Source organism: Schistosoma haematobium, chromosome 1 (genome assembly GCF_000699445.3).
Source record: "Schistosoma haematobium chromosome 1, whole genome shotgun sequence".
NCBI classification, from domain to species: Eukaryota; Metazoa; Platyhelminthes; class Trematoda; order Strigeidida; family Schistosomatidae; genus Schistosoma; species Schistosoma haematobium.
The window spans coordinates 14,770,289-14,798,001 of NC_067196.1; the positions used below are offsets into that span (position 1 = coordinate 14,770,289).

The 27,713-nt window shown below is 34.7% G+C and overlaps 1 protein-coding gene across 3 annotated transcripts; it reads right to left on the reverse strand.

The window, feature by feature from the left end:
• Window positions 1-74: 74 nt before the first annotated feature.
• DIS3L_1 (DIS3 mitotic control) lies at window positions 75-26,842 on the reverse strand. Of its 3 annotated transcripts, XM_051211006.1 has the most exons (19): window positions 26,588-26,842; window positions 26,427-26,557; window positions 26,236-26,390; window positions 26,071-26,203; window positions 23,845-24,022; window positions 23,420-23,561; window positions 23,041-23,219; window positions 15,780-16,062; window positions 14,924-15,077; window positions 13,553-13,950; window positions 11,259-11,502; window positions 9,102-9,287; window positions 7,687-7,926; window positions 6,874-7,038; window positions 5,152-5,471; window positions 4,255-4,372; window positions 3,196-3,468; window positions 2,201-2,242; window positions 75-412 (listed from the first exon to the last, which is right to left on the reverse strand). In XM_051211006.1, exons 1-19 carry the CDS (start codon window positions 26,742-26,744, stop codon window positions 377-379), a joined length of 3,534 nt encoding a protein of 1,177 aa, XP_051073226.1. In that variant the 5' UTR covers window positions 26,745-26,842; the 3' UTR covers window positions 75-376. The 3 variants fall into 3 exon arrangements, with proteins under 3 accessions (XP_051073226.1, XP_051073227.1, XP_051073228.1); XM_051211007.1 differs by lacking the exon at window positions 75-412 and having other exon boundaries at window positions 768-2,242; window positions 9,102-11,502; XM_051211008.1 differs by lacking the exon at window positions 75-412 and having other exon boundaries at window positions 1,805-2,242; window positions 26,071-26,390; window positions 26,427-26,842.
• Between the last annotated feature and the right edge of the window lie 871 nt (window positions 26,843-27,713).

Consider the following 27,713-nt stretch of genomic DNA (forward strand, 5'->3'; position numbering starts at 1 on the left):
ATTGCAGAAATTTAAAATATTAATGGGCATACGGTATGAATGTCCAGTCTATTTCATTTCCTAGCCAATAGGTTATTTTCAAGGTAACGGAAAAAGGAGAATTTTCCTCTCTAATGTACTCGAATCCCATCTATCTTTAGTAATTCAATGATTCAAGTAGTATTTTAATGTGGTTGAAAATAATCTGAACTGCTGTGTTCTACTAAGTAGTGTAGTATAACATATCAAAAGGAAAAGTGAAAAATGAAGTTACATAGTATAATAAAGATTCTTTATTCTCCATTGAATGGTTAACAGCTGAATTTTCATAATTTCGTGGCGAAACCAGTGAAATTAAACATAAAACAACCTATCAATTCAGCCCAATGACCTTGTTTTACCAAACATCATAGTAAGGATAAACGTCCACCACCTAAATAAACAGCAGTATAATCGATTATACCAATCATTGCTGAGTCACTATATTCAGATCAACAATCTTTTTAAATATAATCCTCCATAATTAGTGATAAATATTGTGTTCGGTGATAAAACAGTAATGTAAAAGGTTTGTTTTATATACGAATTTACTTATTCATTGATCAGACGTTCAATAAACTTAGACAAAATCAAAAATTGTACTACTGCTCAAATTTTGGTTGGGTCTTATCGGCCTCCTTGTTTGAAGATTAAATAGACAACGGTCTGTTAGTACTGCTTCGGAGGTTATCGGGATTCTGAAGGATGTATAAAAAGCATGCAGATCTTCGTATATATGATATGTACACCCTGATTTAAGACTATGGGATTAATAATGAAAGTTTAGTAACTTGTGTAACATCAAGGACTTCAGTTTTTCTAATAGAGTTTTAGGAGAGAAGTGAATCTTCTTCAAACCTCCATTTGCTGCTGTGGTGATTGTACTTTCCTCTTGTGTAAATATTTGATTCCGCTTAACAGAATAAACATTCAAGATGTCTACAGTTTCTAAGTTGATGTCATCTTCCACGTCATACTGACGAGTGCACCACAAGATGATAGTCTAGAGTAACTTACGAGCCAATGAAAAAAAGTAAACACAGACGATGCCTTTGGGTTTATGCATTATTCCCTTAAATGGTCAGTTTTGGGTGGGAGAGTAGGAAATAATGGTACCAAAATCATCGATTATATGGTAAGCCAATATTAGATCACGTCGAATAACTGTATAAACTCACCAAATATGACACAGTGAAATCAGTTAGTAGCTGCATTCTAACGGAAAATATACATCTGCTTGAAACTAAAACCATGAGCACAACACTTGAAGGAACAATTCAAATGTCCTTCAACTACGCCAAAGTTCATTTCTGAACGTAATCGGTATTTGACACTATGCTTCCAACCATGGACGAAGTTGAAAAGCCATGAATAACTTAAAAGTAGGAATGGAAATCAGTATTCACGAGTTATACGTGAAGGATTCCACATAATCATACAGTTTCAGTAGTTACATTGATTTAGCGTAGCAGACGGACTACTCTTGACTCAAGGAAACAAATCGAGCATGCACCAGAAAATAAAACATCAGTCTTTAGGTGTAAATGAGGTACTACAAAGGCATGAGAACACCTCTACAAAGTGAAAAAACCCTAAGAGAATTAGATTAATTAGTTAGTTGAATGGAAGAGTCAAGGAACCAAGAACAAAAATTGAAATTTATCTAACAAGTAAATTGTTAAGAAACTATATTATCCCATATAATGCTTTCCTTCAGTCACTGACGATCTAGGTAAACATTTTGGAAAGCGGGTAATATAAATTGACACTGAGTTCATGAAGATGGTTTTTTCAGAGCACATTACAAATCATGTATTTTTTCAGTACGCCATGTAAAAAGTCATATACAGCAGAGTCCAGTCGGATGTAATCATCTTTCAAATGAAGTGCGATATTTTATAGTAAAAGAAATGGATAACATTTTTAACTAAACAAGCCATATAGTGTACTAAATTCATGTGACTTTATACAATGAAATTGTTCCCCACTTAACAGAAAAGTTATTTTTAATCGAAATGAAGTTGAAGCATGACAAGAAATTCAGAAATCAGTTAGTTTCCATCTCATGTTCATTAGACTGACGTAGAAGTTTATGAAATCGGTGATATACTGAAGAACAATCATGTAATTGTGCAATCAACTGCTTGCGTTTTGAAACATCAACATGTTCCTGATCACTCACTTCGCGTTTTTGACGTCTTTCAGCATCTATATCTTGTACATCCTGGTTAAATAACATGGAAAAAACACAATAAAAGGAATGGTGATTATGAAAATATTGTAGGGACTTAGCGTGGAATCACTCATCACATATGAAATACTTTTAAATATCTGAATCGAACACTTTGATGAAATACGTCTAGTTTAACAACATTACTAGGAATTATCATTGATCTACTACTAAGAAACAATAAAAAAACTCCAAGGCATGTTTATCATATGAATGCTACGCAACATCCAAGACCAAACGGCACATCATTTGGAAACTTGAAAGAATTCAATGATATGGCTAAATATCTGAATCAACATCATTCAAACCAGTGAAAAGGATAAATATCTTCCCTAATTACGTACTATACTACTGTCAACTCAATTTATGGTTGCATTATATGATTGTTATAAACTCTATAACGGTACAGACTCTTCAGAAATATTGATCACACAAATGTAGTGTACAGAAATTACGATGTAGTGAACTGTACTTGTGATAGATATCGTGTACATTTTTAAACACTCCAGGAAAATGGTGCTCGATGTCCAAAATGATGATTTTATGCTATACAATATCATGATCCGTCTTTATTATCACTTCTTATTACAATTTCATTCTTAAACAGAAAAACATCGAAATAGATCCTCTCATTCGCGTGATTAAATTTAACGAAAACTAAGAAACTTTGATAAGACAATATTAAAAGGTGGAAAAACTAGTTTCGATGACATGTATAACAGTAAACGCATATACGATGAGGGCAGTATCTTTGTGGAGGAAGTTTTAATCAACCTTATTTGGTTTTATAAGAACAGTGAAACTAAAAAATACCATATTCTGCTCTTCAGAAGCACAACACGTATTCCCACAGAGCTGACTTAGATGATATACTGAAAAAACGTCATTAATTGCAACCAAAGTTCAAGTTAACATACCAATAAATAAAGAAATTCTCAGTAACTTACCTTTATTAATTTTGTATTCAAACTCGGTGTACAGACTGAATGATTTCCTGTTGTTGTATGAGCCGTTATTAGTTTACCTCTAGAATCATTTGTTGTTTTAGGGAGACCTACAAGTTCCAATCGTATATTTAATCCATGAGCAATAGTCTCACTGATATATATTTTTAATAAGACATGATCAAACATACGATACTGTTGACATTCATTAGTTTTGGAGTTGCGGACTTCTAAAACCCCACAATCTGATCGTTCGGATGAATGAACACGTCCAATCTGAAAGTCAGATATCATGAGAAAGAAACTTGAATATCTAAGCAAGAAAGAAATTATTTTGATAATTTTAAAATAAAACATGTAACAACAAATTATATGTCGGTATAGAAGTCTGATAGACTTAGGCATAAAATTACTAGCCCGATTAATAATTGAAGGTGATTGGTTTACACTGGCACTATGACCGCTTTGAATTAGATGAACTGGTATTGAGTAGTTTACCGTCTTTACTGCATTTTTGTTTGACCATGCTTAGTGTTCACAGGCAAAAGTGCAATAATTCTCAGAACTTCAGTAACTAACTTATTTCACATGACCAGTTAAGTTCATTAATATGAAGTGGTGTCTAGTCTAGATATCTAATCTTTCAGTCTTGATAATACTATTGGACGTGTAGAAAAAATTCAACTTATAGCATGAATGTGTTCTGGACTGTTCTTCATAATATGTGGATTAATGTTATACTGGTTGAATTGCCTCTGAATTGCTACATGTACAACGAAGGATAACCGAAAGACAGTTTTGCTTTTATACTAGGAATAATTTAGTACCAGAAGATCATTTGGATATCAATCAATAAGCATATGAGACTCATTTCTACTAAGAAATAAATTTGAAAAGACTTGAATTTACATCACGTGCCTAGTGTTGCTTCAGTTTCCAAAAGAGGTTTAATAACAAAAGGTAAAATGTCAAACAAGAAAAGTTATAAGTAGTTGTGTTCCAAATTTATATAACACTGAAAGTTTGTGTGAGTGAAAATACAATGACATAAGCATTTCATACCACTATGTTTTGGACATCTTGTAACCAATGAATGTTACCAGTATTGGGTGTTGTATGATCAACCCATGCTATGTGACCATCCGCGTTTTTTATGCAAACTGCACCTCTGATACCGTATCTGGAAAAGTAAAAAGTAATATATATATATATATATATATATATATATATATATATACGAATGAAAAATAAATGAATGGTAACTACGAGGAATTATTTATGGACTATTATTAAATTTATTCTCAACGGATAACTATTAAGTAACTAAATTATATGTATATTCATATTCCTTTTGTCATAACCTTTCATTTGACCTATTGACTACTGTTATATGATTTAATATTCTCAAGTTATTCTCAACTTTCAGTGTGTGGTTGTGGAGATTGTCAAGTTTTTGATTGAGATCATATATCGGTGTAAGCTAGACCGCCATTAGAAACCTGGAAGCACTGGACGACCATTTCGTCCTAGTATAGGACTCCTCTGCAATGCGCATCCACGATCCCGTATGCGGGACTCGAATCCAGGACCTTCGTTCTTGCATGCGAACGTTTAACCTCTAGACCACTGAGCCGACATCTAACGGAGTCAATGTCTAACTTCAACCAATCCACGAAATTACACGACCATGTTCCATTGTCTGAAGTAGATACCTGTCTCTACCTGACACGGATTAGCTCCACCAGTTACGGCTTCTCACTAAAACTCCGAGAATTACCTCACGAAGCCAGTCACTAGTGAGCACATGACAATTTATTAGTTACCGTATCTCACAGCCAATTTTGAACTGATCTTGTATATTAATAACTAACAAAATTCAAGCGTCAATTTACTAAGAACAAGAATGCAATAGATCAAACTGAGAATAGAGATATGCATATTAAGTATACAAATACTCACCGGGGAACAAAGGCAATAAATCCATTTGTGCCTCTTAACTGACAAATGATTCCTTCTGCATATCGAGATGGATCATCAACTGGTTTATCTTTAAAGAACAAAGCTTGAAATAATTCTAAACTGGATCGTTGAACTTGCTGAGCAGCCCAGTGTTGTTCGTTCATATGATTGCAAATAGAAGCTAATTCTTCAGAAGAGAATAACCCGTCGGTTTTATTTTCTAAAATTGTGACTAATTCAGTATTTTTTGAGTTGAGTTCACTTTGTGTTGTTGTCAGTGACCTATAGTCTCCTAATGAAGCAAGCAGAAGGCGATGAACCTGTATTCAGCGAAAATAAGAACCATATAATACTGTAAATAATTTTACTTTGCTTTTATTATATTTCTTATGACTCCTTTATTTAACTGATGAATAATGTTTAAGTAAGAACGGAAGTTAATGAACAACACTTATGTAACAATGAACACATTTCAGAATCACCTTCTCAATGATGGAATGAAACCACTGGATTTTCTTATTTTGATATAACTGCTTTAACAAAAAAAAATAATTTAGTGACCACCAATGTAAGTTTCATATACCAATAGCATTCAGCACTTAAATAAAAGATAGTTATGTAAAGAATTTGGAAGCTATAAAAAGTTGCCACCAGAATCAAGTTCGAATTGTATTAGCTTTTACAAAGATGGATAATTAATCAGCTATAAACAGCCTAGGACTTGACACAAACTGTGATCCAAACCACATAAGCAAACCATGAGAAATTTGATAAGTCATATTAAGGGAGTAGATACAATAGTGTAATCAATGATAGGGAAAAAAAACCTAAGCAAGGAGAATCTAATTTGAGATTAAATGACTCACAGGTCATGTGAGATGCCGTGAAGTCACAACACCAGAACGCTTGCATCGCTAAGAAATGATCCAGGACCTCATTCAAGTTGCTCAAAACAAAATATCCTTTTACATTATGTGGAACTGCCCTCATACCACTAACAACATTCTGCAAAGTCTTGTTCACAACCGCTTCCTGATGTTTCTTCCAATTTAACTAACAGACCTCCTATTCTATTTTCTCTGTTTCCCACATATGTCATTAGACAGTCATATTGAAAAGTGCAGACTATCTGGTTGTGCAATATTCACACTTTTTTTCTCGATTCAGTACATATTTTCGAAACATAATCTGCAATTTCATTAATAGTACTATTATATCGAAATCTTTTCTACTGATACTATTGATTTGATCTCGCCGTACTGATAGCATTATAACTCGGATTGACGTACATTTATCCGATGTCTGCTGATTACGACTGACTAACCTGCATGAGTGGTAATTTGATTACGGTTTAATCGGCTTTCAAGTGGACTATGGATAAAAATTATCGTAGTGATTGAGATGCATTTGTGAATTTTTTTAAAAAAAAACTGGAATTCGGTTAAATCGAACATTGACTGAATGGTAGCTAGTCAAACATATGGTCATAAACAAAACACAAAAAGCCAGAACTATATGAAAACCAATTTTTAGTCATTTATTAGGTCTTACTAAAATATTCCAGAAAATCGAAACTCTACGCTAACAGAATAGCTGACAAATGGAACTAATAGATCGTATTTGGTGGAAACCATAAAATATCACATCAAGATTTTGGAAATAATTCGGATAATCAATTTGCAATAAAATGAATTAGGTAGTGTAAACAATCCAAGAACTTACAATTATATCAGCGTAACGTCGTATAGGCGATGTGAAATGTGTATACAAATTAAGGGCTAAGCCATAATGGGAAAACTGATCTTGTGTCATATTTGATGAACCAGTTGAGAAATATAGTGCATTTGTCATTGCACGTGTAACAAGTTGACGTACCACCTTGTTAACCTATTTATATACACAACAATCAGGAAGAATCGGAATGAATAACTCAAATAAATTAATAAAGGGAAGCAACAGTAGAAAGATATGAACGGCATTCATTTTCTCATGCACAAAAATACTGGAAAAGCTTACATTTATTTGGAAGCCACCTAAGCTAAATGAATATGTAATAAGGTGAGATAATATTTCAGTCAACAAAGTTATGAACAATTCTATCATCTGACCTAACGTGTAAAGTAAATGGAATTCAGCTCTTTAAATTTATCGAGAGTAATCTGAGAAAACTACCGAAAAATTTGCAATTTATGTGAATGTGTGTCACGATACTCGACATGAATTAGTAAAATTATATAATCTAAAAAGACGCTAGAGCACATCAATTTAATCATACAGAATTGCGAACCAGTTATAAGTATACAAATGATTTCCATGATGTAACAAAGGGGCAATTTTATAGCATAAATTAATTTATATGTATAATACTTTACTTCACCAGAAGGATATTCACAACAAATAAGTAGCATACGCGATGCAGTCAGCTAAAAATCTAAATAAACACCTTAGATGGAGAAAATTAAAAATATAATATAATATATAATTAATAAAAGCGATAATTCATTATATCAAAAAACTCCTAAATTTTAATCTTACCTCGGGATCATTAGGATCTGATGCATTTTTTAAGGAATTCGCTAGTGAAAGATTGGAATTTGTGTCTAAAACAAAACCTCGATAAGCTATACAGCGTTTAACTTCATCGAAATATTCCGGACGCGGAGGTGGATGTCGACGTAGACAAGCGCGATCAGGATAATATTCTACACATCGACGTGCAACCCAATGGTTTGCAAATATCATTAGCTCCGCTACTGTATTGTGCATTTCAAGGGGCTATTTCAAAATTAGAATAAATACAGATATTTACAAAAGCGATCCATTAACAAAAAGCGCAAATAGTATCAGAATTTGCAATTAGTTAAAACTAGTATATAAAAATTAGATATTTTTTTATGTTAGAAGAAGAAACTACGAGTTACGAAACCATACATTATCACCGATCCCTGAAACTTACTCCCTTAGATCTCTATTAGCCACAATTTATATTGGCAGAATGTCAGTATCTTAAACTACTGAAATCTCGATCGACGGTAATACCAGGCAAAATATAGCCATAAAGTTCGAACACATATTTCAAAATAATAATTCATAGAAATTAAGACACAGAAGATTTGAGTAATGATGGAAACCACAACAGTAGTAGCCAAATTTATGTCATATATTAGTCCTTATTTTGCAACTTTTAAACAATAACATCCAAGTGATGTATAATGCTGCTCAACTTATCAGCAGGTTTGCCGGGAGATGTATGCAGATTCCCGATATAAATAAGAGTTTCTGAAGGATGAGTCGATAGTTGAAAATACAAAATCAGGACCTAAACGTTTTAACACGAACGTAGTTATCATTCTCTCTTCTCATCACCGTAGAGCCAACATTATTACCGTTACAAATCTATTATCGATTTATTCACTTTGGATCTTTCAGATACAGCTCACAGTTTATTTGTTATCAAAAGGGGATAACAGTATGAGATCAATAATTCCTTTGTCACAATAACAATGAGGAATTTCTAAAACCCAATGCAATTGGTAAAGAGTATCTCAATATAACTAAATTCAAAACATCTCTACTTACAAACAGTCAAAATGTTTGTGGCAGCCTCCAAGCTGTATGTACTTCACATGACAGACTTGATTATTAGCATTTTACTATGGAGCGAAAAAATCTAAAAGACATAAGGTTACTGCAGATTAAATTAATCTAAGTAAAGTAACATGATATGAGTAGTCTGCATGTTTACTGTAATTTGCTTATCCTTTTGCAAAAATGGTATTTGACCTAAAGTTCTAATGGATCAGTTTGACTAAGATCAAATAAATGAAATATTAACGTCTCCAAATAACAGGACACGTCAATCAAATGAAATAAAAAAATAGGTATATTATGAAACATCTAAAGTACATATATGTAGAATTATATAATGTTTTACTTTTTTTTTTAAATACCTCTTTTGGAATCAAATCCTCTAGTTTTCCAGTACGTGTTTCAGGATTGGCAAATTGAACACTAACTTCTACACTTTCAAGTTCTAAACCTCCTTTAGCAAGTCGACGTTCACGAATATTGGAGGCAATATCAATCAATAGTAAAATAGATTTACTAAGCTTGTCCAAAGCAGTTAAACATTCATCCTTTGATAATTATTTAAAACAATAAATCATTACTATGAAATAATGACATAACTCAATAAAACTATTCTTACATTTAATAAATGAAAAGTTTTTCTAAGTCTAATTTTGTATCACCATTACCATTTGAATAATTCCCAAAGACTAATATAAAAACATTGATGAATACTTAAATATAGTAACTAAGTTTAAATAAACTTGAGTAAAAGGGATAGTTTTCAAAACCATATTGCATAGAACCAAACGATGCTTATTTCATTATAAATTAATTCCAACAACACATAAAGAAACTTAATTTGTTGATACTGAAACAAACATTTGGTCCACCAGGGTGCTTGGTACCTGTGTGGTTGCGCCACAGGATTGAGCTGTACTATTCAGATTGTAGCGTTAAAGCCTATACGGTGTCTGGTTCCCCTGCTAAACGGGGTTGAGCTGTACTGTTTGGGTTTTTACGTGAAAGTCCGGATGGTGTCTGGTTCTCCTGAAAACCAATGTAAAATTACCCTGGCCCACAATGGTATACTACATAACTATGAAACAAACATTGCGAATCATGCAAGTATTTTTAAGCATGTAAGTGAAGAATATCATAAAACAGTTTATGTAAGAAATGTATATAATTTTATGTACTTAGGAAAAAAAGAAAAAAGTTAGATAGTAGAACTTTATAAATGTAGTACAAGTTTTCACTTTAAACTTTATTATATTTCTTTATAACTTAAGAAAATATGACTTTATAGCATATGTACCACTTTATAACTGGGTTTCAGAGTTTAAAACATTCGGCAATGAAAAAAATAGTTGTAGGATAACTGACAACTCGGTCTGTGTACTTGCAAGTTTGAAATCAACACAATAGTACGCATCCACAACACTAAATAGGGTAGAATCAAATCCTTAAACCGTTTATGAAGCGTTTGTCTTCTACCAAATTTTTACAGAAGTTTGATGTTCATAGTACCTTTAAATTGGTGCTCAGGAACATGTTATGTACTTATTACTCAAGTAGTGTATTAACACCATCACATTCATTTATTCCTAGCTTATTTTTTATATTGGCCATGAAGTCACGCACATCTTGCTGGGTCTCAATGACTGGTTTCTATCTTAGTAAACTGAAAATTGAATAGGTTTATTTTCTGGTCAATTTGATCACATTCACCTCCCCTTGGTAAAATATAATCACGACTATCGAATAATATGAATAAATTTGCACTTATTGTTCGGTACCAATAATGTTAAAGATCTGTTACTTATGTGCATAAAAAACCCCAATAATAAATCGTAATATGCTTTATACCTCAAAAGTCGACTCACTCTGACTTTTATTCAACTATCTTCATTTGACTACAAAATCAATGGTGTAATACGTTTATAGACATGATTGTTACTTATAATTTATTCAATTGTCGCACCTTCTACTACTGCTCGTTATGAATTTGATTTTCAACAAAGTTTGAAAACAACTAGTGATATCAATGAAGTATAAGTTCATAAAATGAGAAACCTTGACATTACAAAGTGTAAGCCTGTTGTTATAATCTCTCTTCTTACGGTATGACCCAGCTATACCTATTGCTTAATATTCTTGGACACCAATCACTCGACAAGTCCCAAAATCAGAACACGGTTGAACAGGAAAGAGATTATATTCCAAATAACAAGGTTAGATGGAAGTAAGATGCAAGTAAGAAGCACAATAGGGAAAATGTTAGTATATTTATAGTTTTTACATGAGAAGATTCTAGAGTAATCCTCAACCATCGACTAGTGCTGATTGGATAAGGATTAGCTAATTAGCCAATCAGCGTGCAACAAAGTAATCGTGCATTGAGCATGCTTTAATCCAGTCTATGTCCCGCTAACACCTGTGTAAAGTTATGGCTTTGCACTAAATTGATAAGACGTATCGATCAATGAACACAAAAAAAACGAACGTAACAGGTATATATTATGAAACGTAAAAACTACCCGGTTTAATTCTTTTAATTCAGGTATATCATTTTTAACAGCCTCCAATCCACCTAACTTCTTAACAAGCTCTTCCATTGCAAAGCTATTCGATGAAATGTTTTCTGCAGTGACTGAGTCGTATATGCGTTGAGCAAGTTCATAGGTTAACTTATAGTTTGAATGGATTACCGTACGACCATACCATATATTTGAGATATCGAATGAATCCATATCTATTTCCCATAATACGCTAACAGCATAGCTAAAAGTTGTATAAAGAAAAATCTACAAACAACTAGATCGTTCCCGTCCGTAGACGATAAAATAGACCACAAAGTTGCAGTCGAGTACTCACTGATATACATATATAAACTTCAAGGAAATAATAAACAGAACATACATCAAATCTTATACATATAGTGTGAAGAAAACAGGATATAAATCGATAACTGCAATAGGTCACAACAATTAACTATATTATTTTTACAAATATTCATTTCTGTGCTTGCTTTATCGTAGTGCCAACCTCGTAAGTTCGCCAAACATGTGGAATTTTATTTGTTCTTGTTCAAACAAATACGTGAAAAAAATTTTTTTAAACACAATAAGCTTATGTGAAAGGTAGACTGTTTGTATCACAGACGATGCAAGTTAATTTATCTTAGACAATATACCTTTCAAACTAATTTTGTGTGGCTATCATAACAACTGTTTTGTTTTTGTAAGCTGTAACGAACAGAATTCGGAACGTTCAGACCCCAAGGTTTTACCTAACATTTGAATCAATCAACCAACAAGTCTGAGGACCTGTTGAGGTAGCTACAGAAACAATCATTATTATTGACTTTCCAACCTCAGTATTATTGTGATATGATTGGGCCAAGTGATGAATACCTATTCATATAAATCACCACATTGGAAAATATTTTACATGCTTTGATGTTTACTTATCTTATTGTTTTTTTCTTGAGATGTAAAAGCTGTCTTGAAAAGTCCTGTCTCCACTCTTCTTACTCCCATTTGGCTTTCATTGTCGAAGTATTGTTGTGTATTAGTACTAGATTTATCTAGTTGCATTAGATAGACTCTCGTGTTAGAAGTATCGCTAATAATGTGTATTTTGGAATAGAACTTACACAGATTACAACGCTAAAAGACAGTTGATCGACAGTAGCCACGCACTGCCTTATTTCGAGTAATGGCTTTTGTATCCTTTATGTTGAACCTTGCTGCTGACACTGAAACTACTTCGATGATGAGGGCTGTTGTAATGAGAGTTAAATTTGCGCATCACTATCTCTGCGAAGGCAGAAATCAGTTAAAAACTCATTATTTGGAGGAAATTTTGCCTCCACAACGATCCAATATGATCGGAAGTACGACCTCGGAGTAGATACTTTCGATATTACCTACGTTTAACTGAATGTTGATCATAGTAAGGTGTGAAGGAACATTAGGCTGGAGATTTCCTGCAACAAAATGTCTCATCACAGTTTTCGTCGCAAAACTGCACGTCGCTAGTAGCGACGTTGTATAGGCAATACTGAGGTTTAGTAACCCTTGTCTTTGTACAGTGAAGATGATAAATTGATGACATCACCTTAAAATGCAGGATTTTTTGGCCTTAACAGGTTTTATGTACTTTTTCACTTAAACTGTACCCCTCAGTGCTTGGTGTTTTTTCTTCGTTTTCTGCTTCTTCAGAATACGGTTACTTGATTTTGCATGAGGAATTTATAGCGCACTGTTGTGCCGAGCAAATTTATCTAACAAATGAATGAAGTAACTCACAACTCAAGCAGTGGTTAAAAAACTACCAAGTTTCTTATGAGTGTTTCATTATTTAACGTTGTTAAAGATACCTAAATCCTCGAAAGTTTCTTTTAATCAACATTTTGTGATTTTGGTGCAATAATTTTTGTTTTGATAAATTTAATTTTCTAAGCCGTGCCATCTACTTTTACCTCAGTTGAGGATATCTTTTTCTCATTACTTATTTATTAAAATAATCTTCACCCTACTATCAAGAAAACTGTAAACATATATATAAGCACTTGAAGCTCGCCAAAAACACTCTTCGTTGATTTCTTCACTAAATATTCTGTGTCAGATCTGTCTTTCGGTTTGGTAGAGGCTAGAAAGAGGATATACGTGTATTTAATTAATCAAGAATCAATACAAACAGTACCTCACCATATACTTAAGTTGTATCGAAAATATAATAAATAGTTAGATAACATTAATACTTGAATTTCTTTGTGTCAACAAAAATATAATAACGGTTGTGGCGAAAACAATGACAGGATGCTTACCGATCACGCCCGCTCCATAAAGAACATAAGTCTCCGCTTAACAAACCTGGTAACATGTCATACCGACGATCAGCTAAATAAATACTGGTTGAACGTCTTCGAGCTTCACTATCAATATAACTACCAGATGGAACAAAATAACTAACATCAGCTATGTGTACTCCCAGTTGCAAACGTTTATGTTCTTTTCCATATTCATCGACGATAGGTGGTAACCATTGAACGGACAAAGCATCATCTACATCTTGACATCCAGGAGGATCAATACTGAAGATAAGTATATCTTCGGACTCTGGATTTCCTGAAATAGTGGGCGATCGAAGATCTCGACGTTTCTTTACTTCTTCGGGATCAACTTTCCAAGGGCGTTGGACACTTAGTGGTGCTAATTCATTCAGCTATTACAAAATTTCAGGATGAGTATGTATGTAAATATAGTAAATAAATAGAAAAACATTAGTTGAGTGAGAAATTTGACTAAACGTTCGAGAAAGTGATGGAATTATCACATTAACAACAGAAAAGTGCGTGAAAACCACGTCTGTGTTTGTGCATTGCACAAATGGAATCGAAAAAGAGCTGTGACCGCATACGAAAAACGCATAAAGGTTTAAAATAATATTGGTAACAATTATGATAAGTTTAAACTGACTATCATGAAGCCAATTGAATGATACAGAACATGACAAATATTTCAACTTTTTCACGAAATGCTAGGTGCCTTTATTAACAATGACGAGTTATTACTGATTTATTAATATCAAACCAATAATTACTATAACAGGAGAAAAAATAATTCAACAAGTATGAATTTTTCACCTATACCCCAGACGAATCATAATGACATACAGTTTTGAGGAGAAATGGAACGATAAAGCGATATATAAGTCCCTTTATTTATTGGTGAAAATATGAAATAGTCAGTGAAACGGATTCTGATGAATACTGTGCAACTGTGTAGAGAATCCTGAGACAAATAACACAATATGATGTCGAACGGTATTGTGAGGTACAACTTCCAACAATTATTAATCATCAGTCAGTAATATCTAATGAACACACTGTATGTCGACAGTAAGACACTTGTTATTACAAAGACAATAACTATTCAAGTTATCAGTATTTTCTATGCTATTTATAGTCAGTTAGATATCTTTTGAAATATACATTCCATTTTCATGGTGTTATTGAGAAACAATATATGATGAACTTTTATGTATTTATTCAATTTACGATTATCATTAGAAGAGTGGATACAGTAATATTTTAATGATTATTCAATCAATAAAAGAACACCTATTGACTGTAAACAAAAAAGATGAGTAGTGACAGTGATATATAACGCTATTCAAAATCAAGTATTCAGTATACCTGTGCATCAGTAAAATTTCGAATAATTAAATTATGTTCAATTAGTATGGTTTGTGTTTCCGTTTCCAAATCGCCAATGCAACCTAGAGTTTGAACAAAATGACCACTTGGATAAGCTGAATACGAGTCCCACGTATCGATTCGTACAATGAAACTAAAATCATAGGAAAACATCTTAAGTCAGATGATTTTTAGGCAGAAAACAAAAACAAAATTCAAAATTAAAAGAAAAGCAGTGTTCACATAACTTTACAATAAAAAGGGATTACAAAGAACAATACAATTAAAATGACCATTATTATCATTAAACCTGCAGCGTCTATATGCATAAACAAAATAACTCAACCATAGGCCATCAAAGACAATCCACCTTAAAAAACCAATTATAAGATGTATCGATAGATGTCTTTCACATTAATGTCAGAAAATTTTACGTAATAAATGTAAGAAAATTAAACTTACAAGTTATTTGACTACTAGAAGCATATATACAGCTTCGAATAAAGACAATAGTGTACCAATCTGAACTAACAGTGGGAAGAAAATCGATAAAAATGACTAATTTGGTCATAATCTTATCCGTTATAAACAGTTTACAAAAAGCAACCTAGGCCTAACACTCAAAACATTGGAAGGAAGGAAACAAAGATAATTTTTCCAAATATTAAAAGTACGGCAAGAACATGTGCATAGACTCACCCAACACATGAAATTTATACGTATTATAATTACGAAAAAACATACTTTCTGAATATTTACTAGTCAATCATGAATAACAAAACCAATAAAGTATAGTAAAATTTTACAGTTGAGTATGAAATTACACGCTAGTAAGAATTTTGTGTGCATTACTTACCGTTCACGAGTTAGCTTGGAAATTTGTGTAGTATGCAGTCGAATGAGGGGAATACGACGATCCCATGGAGTAACTATTATCCATCCACTTTCACTTTTTGGATCTAATGCACTTTCAGTAGATTTAGGAACATATGTACAGACATAATCACGCCAATTACGACTGACAACACCAACAACAAAGCCACAAGGCAGACTTCTTGATAATGTTTCTGAATCAAGACAATCCTGATTGGGTTTGCTTCCGGATATACTTGATGAATCACTTACAAATTCAGCTGCACCTAGTAAAGAAATCAGTAACATTTATGGGACGTGCGAAAAGTGGTAAACAAAGTTTAAAAGAGTTAAACTTCCATTTTAAATTGAAGTGAACTAATAAGAACAACGAAAAGTCCAGGTTTTGTTAGAGGAACCTGTACAGAAGCGACCGATGATTGGTGATGTATGGTGACATGGTGTAAAATCGGTCACAGTGGTGCAAGTGCGTTCATTTTCCGGCGTCTTCTTCAATTTCAAATATCCCATTTGGACTGCACTTTTGGTGTTTAGACTTACCTTGTAGTTGGGATTAAACCCTTTCCTGGACTTCAGATCTTTTTAATCACTCTTCTCGCTGTATTAGCATGAGAAGCAGCAACTTGAACAGATAAATGATTGTACCACGTCTTACATTGATCATAACTAACTGGCTTTATGTTTGCTCATTCACACTTAAATTTGGTTACATTCTCCGACTTCGCTCTCTCCTGATTCAACTCGATTTCAGTGTATTGCTTTATACTACTTAATATTTACTAAACAGTCCTATTTCTAATAATTTCTAAGCATATGGTGTAATATTTTAAAGTGCTGACATAAACAAAAATCATTTGTTATATTTATCATAACAGTTACTTTCTCTAAACTCTTAGAACAGATATTATAACTTTACTACATTCCTGGAACCTTTTAAAGAGATCGAAAACAAAGATTAGTGTAGGATAATATGAATTCATCTTATTTCGTTAGGTTCTCATCAAGTGCTTACAACCCATAATATTTTAAAATCAAAGCTATTACAAATATTGACATACTTATAAATACGAAAGGTGATTAGAGATGAGTATGTACATCATGATGTACCAAAGATTCCAGTATAGTTAGTAAGGTCATAAAAACTTTTTGTTTCACATAAATATATGAAGTGTGAAATGGAAAGTACCAGAACATCGAAATAGTGATTAGAAATCACAGAGGTAACAAACATTAGATGATTGTGTAATGAAGTAACTGAAAGCAGATTAATGACTATAAAGATACGAGTTGAAGTCAGCCAATTATGAACTAAAGAATATGACAATGATTCAACTAAAACTTCAGGAAATCAAATCATAAATGATGCAGCAGACAGGATGTAATGTTGCCAGAGCAAGTAAAGATCTGTCACTCTTTCGTCTTGGACACAGATCTGGTTTTGAACGTTTAACCACTTTTGCTTCAGGAAATTTCAGAAGATCGGAGTCCGATTGTTTATTAATCATTTCGTAAGACTTCAGTGTATCCACGTGATGTCCTGTATCAATGAGATGTCATGAGACTGGATTGTTAAATGCTTTTATTCCACTTGACCTTAGGCTTTTAGAATATGTTCTTTGAGTCGGACGTAGGCTCTCCTTTCTGTCCTACCAATTCAACTGATTTGGCATATACATGTGGATTTGTAGACACAGTTGGTAGTAACATGAAAGGGATACATATCGATCTTTGATTGTGTTAAAGAACATGTTCTTTTGGACAAGACAATCAATTTAGCTGCGAGATAAGTTCATGTCACTGCAGTTTTTTAGTCTCATGTTGGTTGACTCTGTCACATCAACACCTTTGAATTTAAGTTGGATAAAAATAGGTTTTTTGTTTAGTGTGGTTTTTTGGGTTCTGTGTCTCCAGGTTTCACATATTTCTCAATAAATTCCTATGGGTATTGTTATGACCTTGATGTCTGGCTTTTTCTATCACGCGACTTATCGACCAGTCAGAATACGACTTATACAATTTCGCACTATGCCAAACCAATGACGTTCAACCGGTATGAGCAGTTTAGCGTCCTTATTGGTCTTATGCTCCCCTAGCCCTTCCACTTGAGTCCAGAACACAATACCAGCTTCTGTAATATGAATCGAATCGTTTATTTCAGACATACTAGGTTTATATACTAATCAAACAGACCACATCGTACCATAGAATAGAAAACAACATTTGTACAATATTTGACAAGTGAAATAAATATTGGCCAATAGGAAACGCCCATTTAAAGTCCAAGGACACCATTAGACTTAACATGATAATTATTGAATAATTGTACAATAAGAATATTTATAGAATATTAGTTTATTAACAGTCCTCGGAAGTTACCTGTAACTTAATCTTCACTGGGTTATAACAGGTATCTGTTGTTCTTTAAACACCCTTTCAACATTCATTACTTCCTCCTCTATTTTATCAATAGTACATATTCCTTCTGTTCCGTGAGTGTTTTAACCAGTGCCTTTTTGTAACTGAGTGGACAACAGCATTTGAAATGGAGATAAATCCCATTCCACGTGTCTTTTCTATAAACTGAACATAGGACCGTGTCATCCTTCATTTTATTGCAATGTTGAGAAAATGGGACGTGTTTTCATTTTGATTTATTTTTTCTACCATTAATACCAGTAATAATAATAATGCTAATACTTATACTACCACTACTACTACTGCTTCCACTACCATTACTATTAAACTAGTAATTGTAACATCAATCTTTAGAACAACATATATAAGCGAACAATATTGTTTTCGATTGGATCCTCATCAGGCTTTACTCTAATATACAGTAATATTTATATGCATATACGAAATTATTTAACCAATCAAGGTAGTTTATGAATCAATGATAACAATGAGAACGATTACATAACAATTTCAATGGTTAAGATCATGAGTCAGTTGAAGCTAGACTACCATGGAAAACCTGGAAGCACTGGACGATCTCGTCCCCTGCGAGATTCAAACCCAGGACCTACTGGTTTCGCGCGCGAGCACTTAACCACTAGACCACTAAGCCGGCACTGTTGAGGAGTCCCGCAATGGGACGGAATGGCCGTCCAGTGCTTCCAGGTTTTCCATGGTGGTCTATCTTCAACTGACTCACGATCTTAACCATTGAAATTACTATAATATCCACAAAACCTATCTGACATTGATTACATCATAAGTGAAAAGTACAAATTGATGGTGTGATAACAGGTGCACTAGTTTTGATAAGAATATTAAAGGCTCGAATCAATGTTACATAATCGTAAACAGGTCAATAATTATAAAAATATAGACAGTGAGATAACATTTGTAAAATTATAAGATGACGTAATAAGAAATGTTCAGATAATTGGACCATGAGACGTATATTAGAGAGAAAACAAAATCAAATGGTAGGAGGGGGTGAAGAAAAATGATAAACGAAGAGAAATTCACTTGGTATTGTTTTGCTTGTATCTTCTCTGCTTAAGCATCTGGGCTACCTGTTCCTGCCATCTAGATATTTCAACAAGTTATCTATTTTTGTTTGTTTTAATATATCATTACGTTTATTAATCGCATAACCTATTCTGCTGCGTTTCTGAAAAGTGTACAACCTTTCGTTGTCAAAGTTACAAAAAACTCAATAAGAGGCAATGTGGTTCCTGGCAATACACAACGAAAAGAATACACATTACTCAGATGTTCATTTACTGAACCTCTAACTGTTGCCCCCAAATGCCCTAGTACGGCCGAGAGTGGGGAGAGTCCGCCACCCCTCTCGAAATGCTCTCACATGGCCACGCATATATAGCCTCTGCCAGGGAAGTCCTACTCACTGCCTTCTCGTGGCGGGGGTGTTGTTTACGAAAATGAGAGGACGAAAAGCGAATGTCCGGCGCTTTAACCGGATCCCAAACCAAATCAATGGTGCACATGGGCTCCAGTATCCTGAGGGAACAAATGGCATATGAACCAATCGTTGGTCACCGGCTTCCATGGGACTGTATCTCCTCACGATGCTCAACTGCCTTGTGGATCAGACCTTCAGGTCGAAGGCTCGGGAGTGGCCCCTGAGAAAACCACCTGCTTCGGTTCGGGCACCCGGGCAGTATTACAGCCCTCACACATATCAAATGAGATATGTGTGGCGCATATGTATTTGGTGCCTCTTTGTACCAATATCTATATGTTAAAATAAAAAATAAAATAAAATAAACATCTAACTGGCGATCACTCAATATTTATCGCCAGGAACGACCAAGAAGAAACGGAAACTTGTTGAAATACTTTGCGCTGAGAATTCTATATTGTACCAAAAATATGATATTGAATAATAATAATAATCATAATAATAATAACAATAATAATAATAATAGAGATTTAAGACTGCAACTGGTCAGTCTGTTATTGGTTGTTGGGATATTCAGGAAAATATCCCAAAAATTATCCTGTTAAGCCTAGTGCTATCCTTGGACATGAAATGGTATCATCTTATTGGTCAATATTTCTTTAACGTGTCATTTTCCTACTGGTCATTATTGTACAATCTTATTTTCTATTTTATGGGACGTTGTGGTCTGCTTGACTGGTATATAAACAAAGTATGTTTGAAATATAATGATTCATATATCCGAGGCTGTGACTTGCGTTCTGGACTCAACTGGCTGGGTTAGACAGGGAAGCGGGACCAATCAGAACCCTAGGTCGTTCTACGTGTTTGCGCGTCTTCGGTCCGGTCAATAATTCGCTACCATTAATCCGCAGCAATTTTCACAGTTATAACTGTGCGTATGCCTCGATATTGCCTTAATTCACAAGCTCTTATAAGCAAAGATAGATAGTGACTAGCAGTGGAATCCATGACGTGCGTTTCGTCCTACTTGGGACTCGTCAGCTGGATGTACCTGCATTTCAGAGTTGGTGTTCACTCTGGGACTCGAACCCAGTACCATTCACTTCAAACGACATCGCGTTATCCACTCAGCTACTGAGTCCTGATAGCCAATTGCTTGGGCAATGTGGTGAATTTAAATTCACTTGGTATTGTTTTGCTTGTATCTTCTCACTGAGGTTTAGGACTGCAATTGATCAGTCTGTTATTGCCATATAAATAAATTCATTTATTAAAGCCAAGGGAGAGATAAGGGTGTTACAAATTTCTTCTGAATACAAAGACTTGGCTTGTTGGCTCGAATTCCTATAGCTTCTGCTATGTGTAAGAGACGAGATTGAACACCATAAGGAAAACTAGTGGGAATACGATAAATAACTTGTTTCTGTCCACTATATGACCGCTACCGATCAAGTGTGATAGAACCAAGCTGCGTATTGTCTTGACGTTACCTTTTCTTACCACGAAGTGAGGTGTTCACTAACTCTTTGGTTCAGTTGCCTGGTAGTGCGCCCAATATAGCTTCCTCCGTAGGAGCAGCTGAATTCGTAGATACACATAGAAGTGGCATAACCAGGTTACTTATCCTTCAGTTGGGGAATCACCATAGATCGGGTCGAATACGATAGACAGAGGTTGGCAGCATTCAATGTTCTCTTTACTGCTCTAGTCAGTCTATCACGTATTACATCACTAGCTACATTTCCATTGAATCGCAGCTTCAAGAAAAGAGGTTTCATCATTGCCGATCAGAACATTAGAGAAGAACAACTACTAGAAATATTTAATAACAAACATCCTGCAATTAAATGCACATGAGAAGAGGAAATAGATAATAAACCACATTTCCTTCACGTATTGTTCAATAGAAAAAAATGGTTCTATCAGCAGAGGTGTGTTCTTCTTCAAGCCGATAAACACGATTTTCAAGTTTTGTGCCTCTTCATTAGAAGAGAAACTTAGTCAAATGTCTGGCAAATAGAGCTATTAAGATATGCTCAGTTGACACAATTGAGAGGGAATTAGAGCTCATTCATAATATGCTGATTGAAATGGGATATCCACAGGGTTTCCTGAAGAAACACATGCGAGTAACAAGCAAGAAAATAGCGACACTAACGGCTAGTAATAAACCTCTTTTTTGAAACTGTTATCACACTATCAATTTGTATTTTTTACTTATTATGTAATCGTTCTCATTGTTATCATTGACTCATAAACTACCTTGATTGGTTAGATAATTTCGTATATGCATATAAATATTATTTATTTATTTGAACACATAAATATTGGTACAAGAGGGCACCGAATATATATTTAAATATTACTGTATATTAGAGAAAAACCTGATGAGGATCTAGTCGAAAACAATACTGTCCGCCTATATATGTTGTTCTAATTTTACAATATGGGAATATTTCAAACTTTCGCCCCCAAATGCCCTGGTACGGCCGAGAGTGGGGAGAGTCCGCCACCCCTCTCGAAATGCTCTTGCATAGCCACGCATATATAGCCTCTGCCAGGGAAGTCCTACTCACTACCATCTCATGGCGGGGGTGTTATTTACGAAATTGAGAAGACGAAAAGCGAATGTTCAGTGCTTTAACCGGGTTGATGGACATGGAGAGTCCACCTAGGGCAGTTGGAAAACCCTGATTCCAAACCAAAGGTGCACATAGGCTCCAGTATCCTGAGGGAACAAATGGCATATGAACCAATCGTTGGTCACCGGCTTCCATGGGACTGTATCTCCTCACGATGCTCAACTGCCTTGTGGATCAGACCTTCAGGTCGAAGGCTCGGGGAGTGGCCCCCTAAGAAAACCACCTGCTTCGGTTCGGGCACCCGGGCAGTATTACAGCCCTCACACATATCAAATGAGATATGTGTGGCGCATATGTATTTGGTGCCTCTTTGTACCAATATCTATATGTTAAAATAAAAAATAAAATAATTTCAAATTTCGACATCAATCTTTGTTCCTAATATTTTATCATTATCACTAGAAACGGCCTCGACTGATCCAGTATTTTCTGCCTATGTATATGGACATAACTGTACATCAAACATGCGGATCGACCTGTTTAGTCTTCCGATATACAGTACTTAATGGTACCATGTAGCAAATTAATATTTACTCTTAGTTGTGAAACTAAACTGCGATGTTTCCGGAAAAATAAATTCATAACTGGAACTCATAAGAAAAGCTAGAAAATGTTATAAATATCAGCATCACTTTCACCAGTAAAAAGTCATTTTACCTAAACATTAGTGAGCCAATAAAACATAATTATATTAAAAACATATCAATGCAAAATGCAGATTAACTCACAGTTTTCTTGAGCACTAATATCGGATGAAACAGTTTTCCAATGAACACGGGGTAAAAGACGTACTACGACTACATCTCCATCAACAGCACGATTACGATGTTGTAGCCCGTGAATCATAATCTCACTCCGTGCAGCCAACGCTTCCTTAAGTTCTGGTTGGTGCTTTACTGCACTAGCACTAAAAATGATTGACAAAACTTGAATATCTTGAAATGACTCAAGAATAAATATAAAAGTAGAAAATGTATTTGGGTATGTATATTTATAGGTTTACGGATTCTAGGACGTAGCTTAAATCGGTCAACATATTTGACCACTAAAAACGATAACAGATTGTTTCGGGTTTAATAAAGCATGATTAAATTGTTTTGAGCTTACTCTGTTAAGGCTACCGTGGCTTCAGTAGTCGGTCGAAAACGTGACACGTGAAGAATGCCCTTCAAAAATTGTCCAGACCGTAAACCGGCAGCTAAAGCCGATTCAGGTAAATATTCCGGATATACGTGACCAATAGAAGGCGCTAGAAAGAAAAAAATACTTATGCTGAGAAAAGGTAATTCTAAATATGATGCTCGCTCTCTGAATGAACAATAGAATTGCCGGAAAATACCTAGAACACACGATTTTACTCGAAGAGGTGAACGGCTAAAGTTTGTACTTGAACAACCATATAATTTGCTCCCAAGCATAAACAGAAAACTATCTCTCCTAGATCTTAGCTGAATAATTTGACCTTGCTTATCCTAACTAATCATGTTTTCGTTTTTTGATAATAATAATATGAAAGCTAAGCCCGAACTGACCTGAAGGCATGATGTACGAGTCCAAAGACTCTGAAGGATTTTCTGATTTTGAGAGCTCTGGTAAATTGTGGTCTTTGGATTGGATAGAACGAAGTGATACATCCAAAGAATCAAACAAAAGTTTGGCAGTTGTGAGCGTGGGGTAGTACATCTGTAAAAACCCTGGTAGGTCCAAGACCTGAAACAAATACATCTATAAAATTAAAATCATAGCTGGTTGAAATAAATATATGCAAGTACCAGCTGATCGAAGAATATGATTAGTTTGCTTATTGTTTAATATAGGGGATAAATTTTCGCCTGTTATAATCGGGGATAATATTGTTTGCTCGTATATCTTGTCCGGATTTACACAACGAAGATTTTTAGTGATTATGTCTAAGGTAACGATCATGACAAACAACCAAGCGACTCAGGGGGACGTATATGCGCCAGATTTTACGCAGTGACTGGAATGGAAACAAGAAGGAACTGGCTGTAAATTTGCCTAACCATTAAAGAGATATCTGGAGGCTAATGTTGCAAGAACTGATGCAATATTCTTTTAAAATCAGAGACCATAGTGAAGGCTGCGAAGTGAACTGTCCTTCTGTAGCCAGATAGTTGTTCACCGCGTTCAACAGTGAGTTGGACGATAATACTGACACTGGCTTTGATCAACAAAAAGTAAATAGTTCTGATGTTACAGGTGCAGGATAAACGGTGATAACTCCAAATACAACTGAGATACCATGTTTAACAGATTTACTAGCTTCATCTCCCAACCACTACTCCAAAACAAAAACTTTGTTAAAATTTATTCAAAAAAATCAATGGGGATTAACTGTAAACCAAAAATGACTCGGTTATGTATTAATTTAGTGACTATTAATTACGGAGCCTTATTAATTAAGTAATTACTAATGGATGCAAAATCATAGTGAAATAACCCCTACAAGAAAAATGTACCTAGTCTAATAGCTAAATGCAATTGAAGCCTAGTGAACAGAATCTATGATTTCTTTCCTTGTGTTGTATTTGGAGATAGAATATCCTTCAACAGACGAGTTATTAGAATTCAGTCTTGCTTTGGTTACCGTCACGTTATATCACAGCACTGAATGTTGCCTATCAAAAACTACTAATAAAAAGACATTACACTGCAATCTGATGTATTGGTATGGTTTTTGAAGCCAATAAGTAAGAATAAAGATATCAGACCATAATTTCTTCCAAAGACCACTAATATTTTGAGCTTAGGGTGACTGTGTACATTTATATATAGAAAGTTATACAAACGAGGTAGTGAATACAGAACAGTTAGTGTCCCCAGTCACTGCCTACCTGACGCGAGATAGGGAATGGTAAAATCATTAGGAAAATTTATTGCAGAAAATAAAATAAAATATGGTACTATATTATGAAGTTCTTGATCTGATTAGCACTATAACCCGAAGCACTCTCATTGGTTGGAGCTTACAACATATAAGAAATTGGGTGCAGACCTATGATAAACTGACTATATAGCTCTTGATTTATAGACAAATTTACTTTTAAGCCCATCAAACAGTATGCAATAATTCGTATACCCGACAGCGGATCATAACTCAGGACACTGGTGAAGGGTATGTTTTTAGTATTAAAGTGCAATACCGAATGGATTTTTGACAAGTATGTTATTAACTCCAAAAGTTCGAACCACGTATCTGGATTAACTGACTTCACTCAAAACTGGAACATCCGCTTTGACGTCTGAATAAAGAATAATACGCAGACCATAGGAAGAATTTCGAATCCCAAGGTTCAGAAAGGAGCTAAACAAGTGAGCTTTAGATGTTTATGTTTTACTAGGAAAAGCTGAAATCACACGAAGCGATAACTAATGATACGGCTCAAAACAAGATCTCAGGACTAAATTCATTATTTTGTTGACAAATCTGTAGACTCATTATGATACCAAGGATGCCGAAGTCAACGGCTTAAAACCCTTAGATCTAATTTCTATAACTTTCGTTTATAATGAACTGATCAAATTTCTAAACAAAGGAGGAGGTGGTGTTTGAACCACAAACTGGCATTACTTATTAGTTGGTACTATTACAGTTTGGGAGAGCATCTAATAATTAGGCGTGAAAGTAGAAATGGATTTTTCTCTGATATGACTATCCCTAAAAACATGAAGTAATGTGATTAAATTTGCCTCGTGACTGCCCAAGACAATTATAAAAAGATGGTATAATAACTTACAGTTAATTTACACGATGTGGTGTTTATTTCAGATGAATAAGTGTGGACACGACTTTCGTTATCTGTTACGAAAACTAGTGAAACATGACCTTTCAAGTGATGTATGTACCAGTTAGCAGCAACCCAATTCATCCTGTCAAAAAGTTTAACACAAATCACCCTAACCTCGTAGTGTAATCTTTAAGGCTCTCATCTGCAAAAGGAGGACGAAAACAGGAGCGATTAAACTCATTATCGAATAAAATGCATGTTTGGCTGGCATCTTCAAGGCTTGAACGTATTCTTTTGTATGGGCGTTTCGTCGAGGCCTGTTGCTGAACCTGTGAACATTAAATCACCAAGGTATAACACCATACGAAATTCACTGACGACAGTGAAACAATAACACCCTTTATGTCTTCAAGCTCAAACAGTTCCCAGTAGTTTAGAGCATAAAATCCATCGATTAAAACATAGGTTTTTAAGTCTTTTGGTAAGCAATATCCACCTGAAATTATTAAATATAGCTTCAAACTACCTTGATGGCACTCGATCTGAGAGCATGACAAACTTCTACATGGTATGTCATCCCGAAGATAGACTTCTCTTGTCAAACAAACCTCTTTACCCCTGGGAGTCCTGTATTTGATAGTCTTTTCTGACTTATCGCGCAAGACTGCATATCCACCAACCATCCTTGTGAAATATATACACAAGACAATTAAGCCAGAGACTTAAGAGGCGTGAATAAATAATCCAATTCACCGCGTACCGGAAGGTCAAACGGGTCAACGGGTTTACAGTAACCGAATAAACTAGTGAAACGGCTGGATCGCTGATTATCAGAAACATTTGCGCTCTATGCAGTTGGACGGAAGTACAGATTTATACTATCCATTCTGAACCTGAAGTACAATACAGTGTGATTACTGCTTCCCACGAGTCGTAGGAACTGATTGTCAACTTCAATTTTCCTTGGCAGAATCCGTGAACTGCTTGTTTCCCGAAATCTGCGGGTTTTCTGGGTAGCTAGAGTCGCTTCTGTCAATTTCCTTCTAGAAACTAAAGGGTAAAAAATCTAGTTGATGATAGAGGGGATTAGGGAGTTACACTGAGAGTAATTCCTCGTACTTCCTGAAGAGCCAAAGTTGTGGTCAAGACTTCTTTCGGAATATTCCACAGAGGGTACCATCAACGAAGCCGTCAATAAGGAGTTTTACAAGTTACCAGTTCGACCCACGAAAATGTTTGTTTGGATTTTTGTGTGAGTACTTAATTCTACCTTAAGTAAACGTCCTCTGCGGAGATGGTAAAATGGACTTATTATGTGGATAATTTTTGTTCTTACTTGTTCTTTACTTGTATGACACTAATTATCTCTTACAAATACACCGCTGCCCATACACTTCTCGTTCTCACTTATCCAGCTGTTACGCAGAGAGTTGTAAACGATGTGCCCAAAAATGTCTGAAGAAGCTTTCATTTGGCTATACAAATAATGTCCAGTATTTTTATATGTGTATTTGTGACTTTGTATATCAGTAATTGTCTCCACAATGTTTACAACAACTTTATCACCATTTTCTTACTAATATTTCTAGTCGGATACACTTTTTAAATGTGATTTACTTTGTGTCAGTGGTCTCAATTCAAGATAACTATGA

Coding starts and splice junctions, on each gene's coding strand:
- DIS3L_1 (XM_051211006.1), bottom strand. CDS start 26,744: ATGGTTGGTGGATATGCAGTCTTGCGCGATAAGTCAGAAAAGACTATC. Junction 7,927..9,101: donor AGGATTTGATTCCAAAAGAG/GTATTTAAAAAA, acceptor ATTTTGAAATAG/CCCCTTGAAATGCACAATAC. Junction 7,039..7,686: donor CAGATCCTAATGATCCCGAG/GTAAGATTAAAA, acceptor GTATATAAATAG/GTTAACAAGGTGGTACGTCA.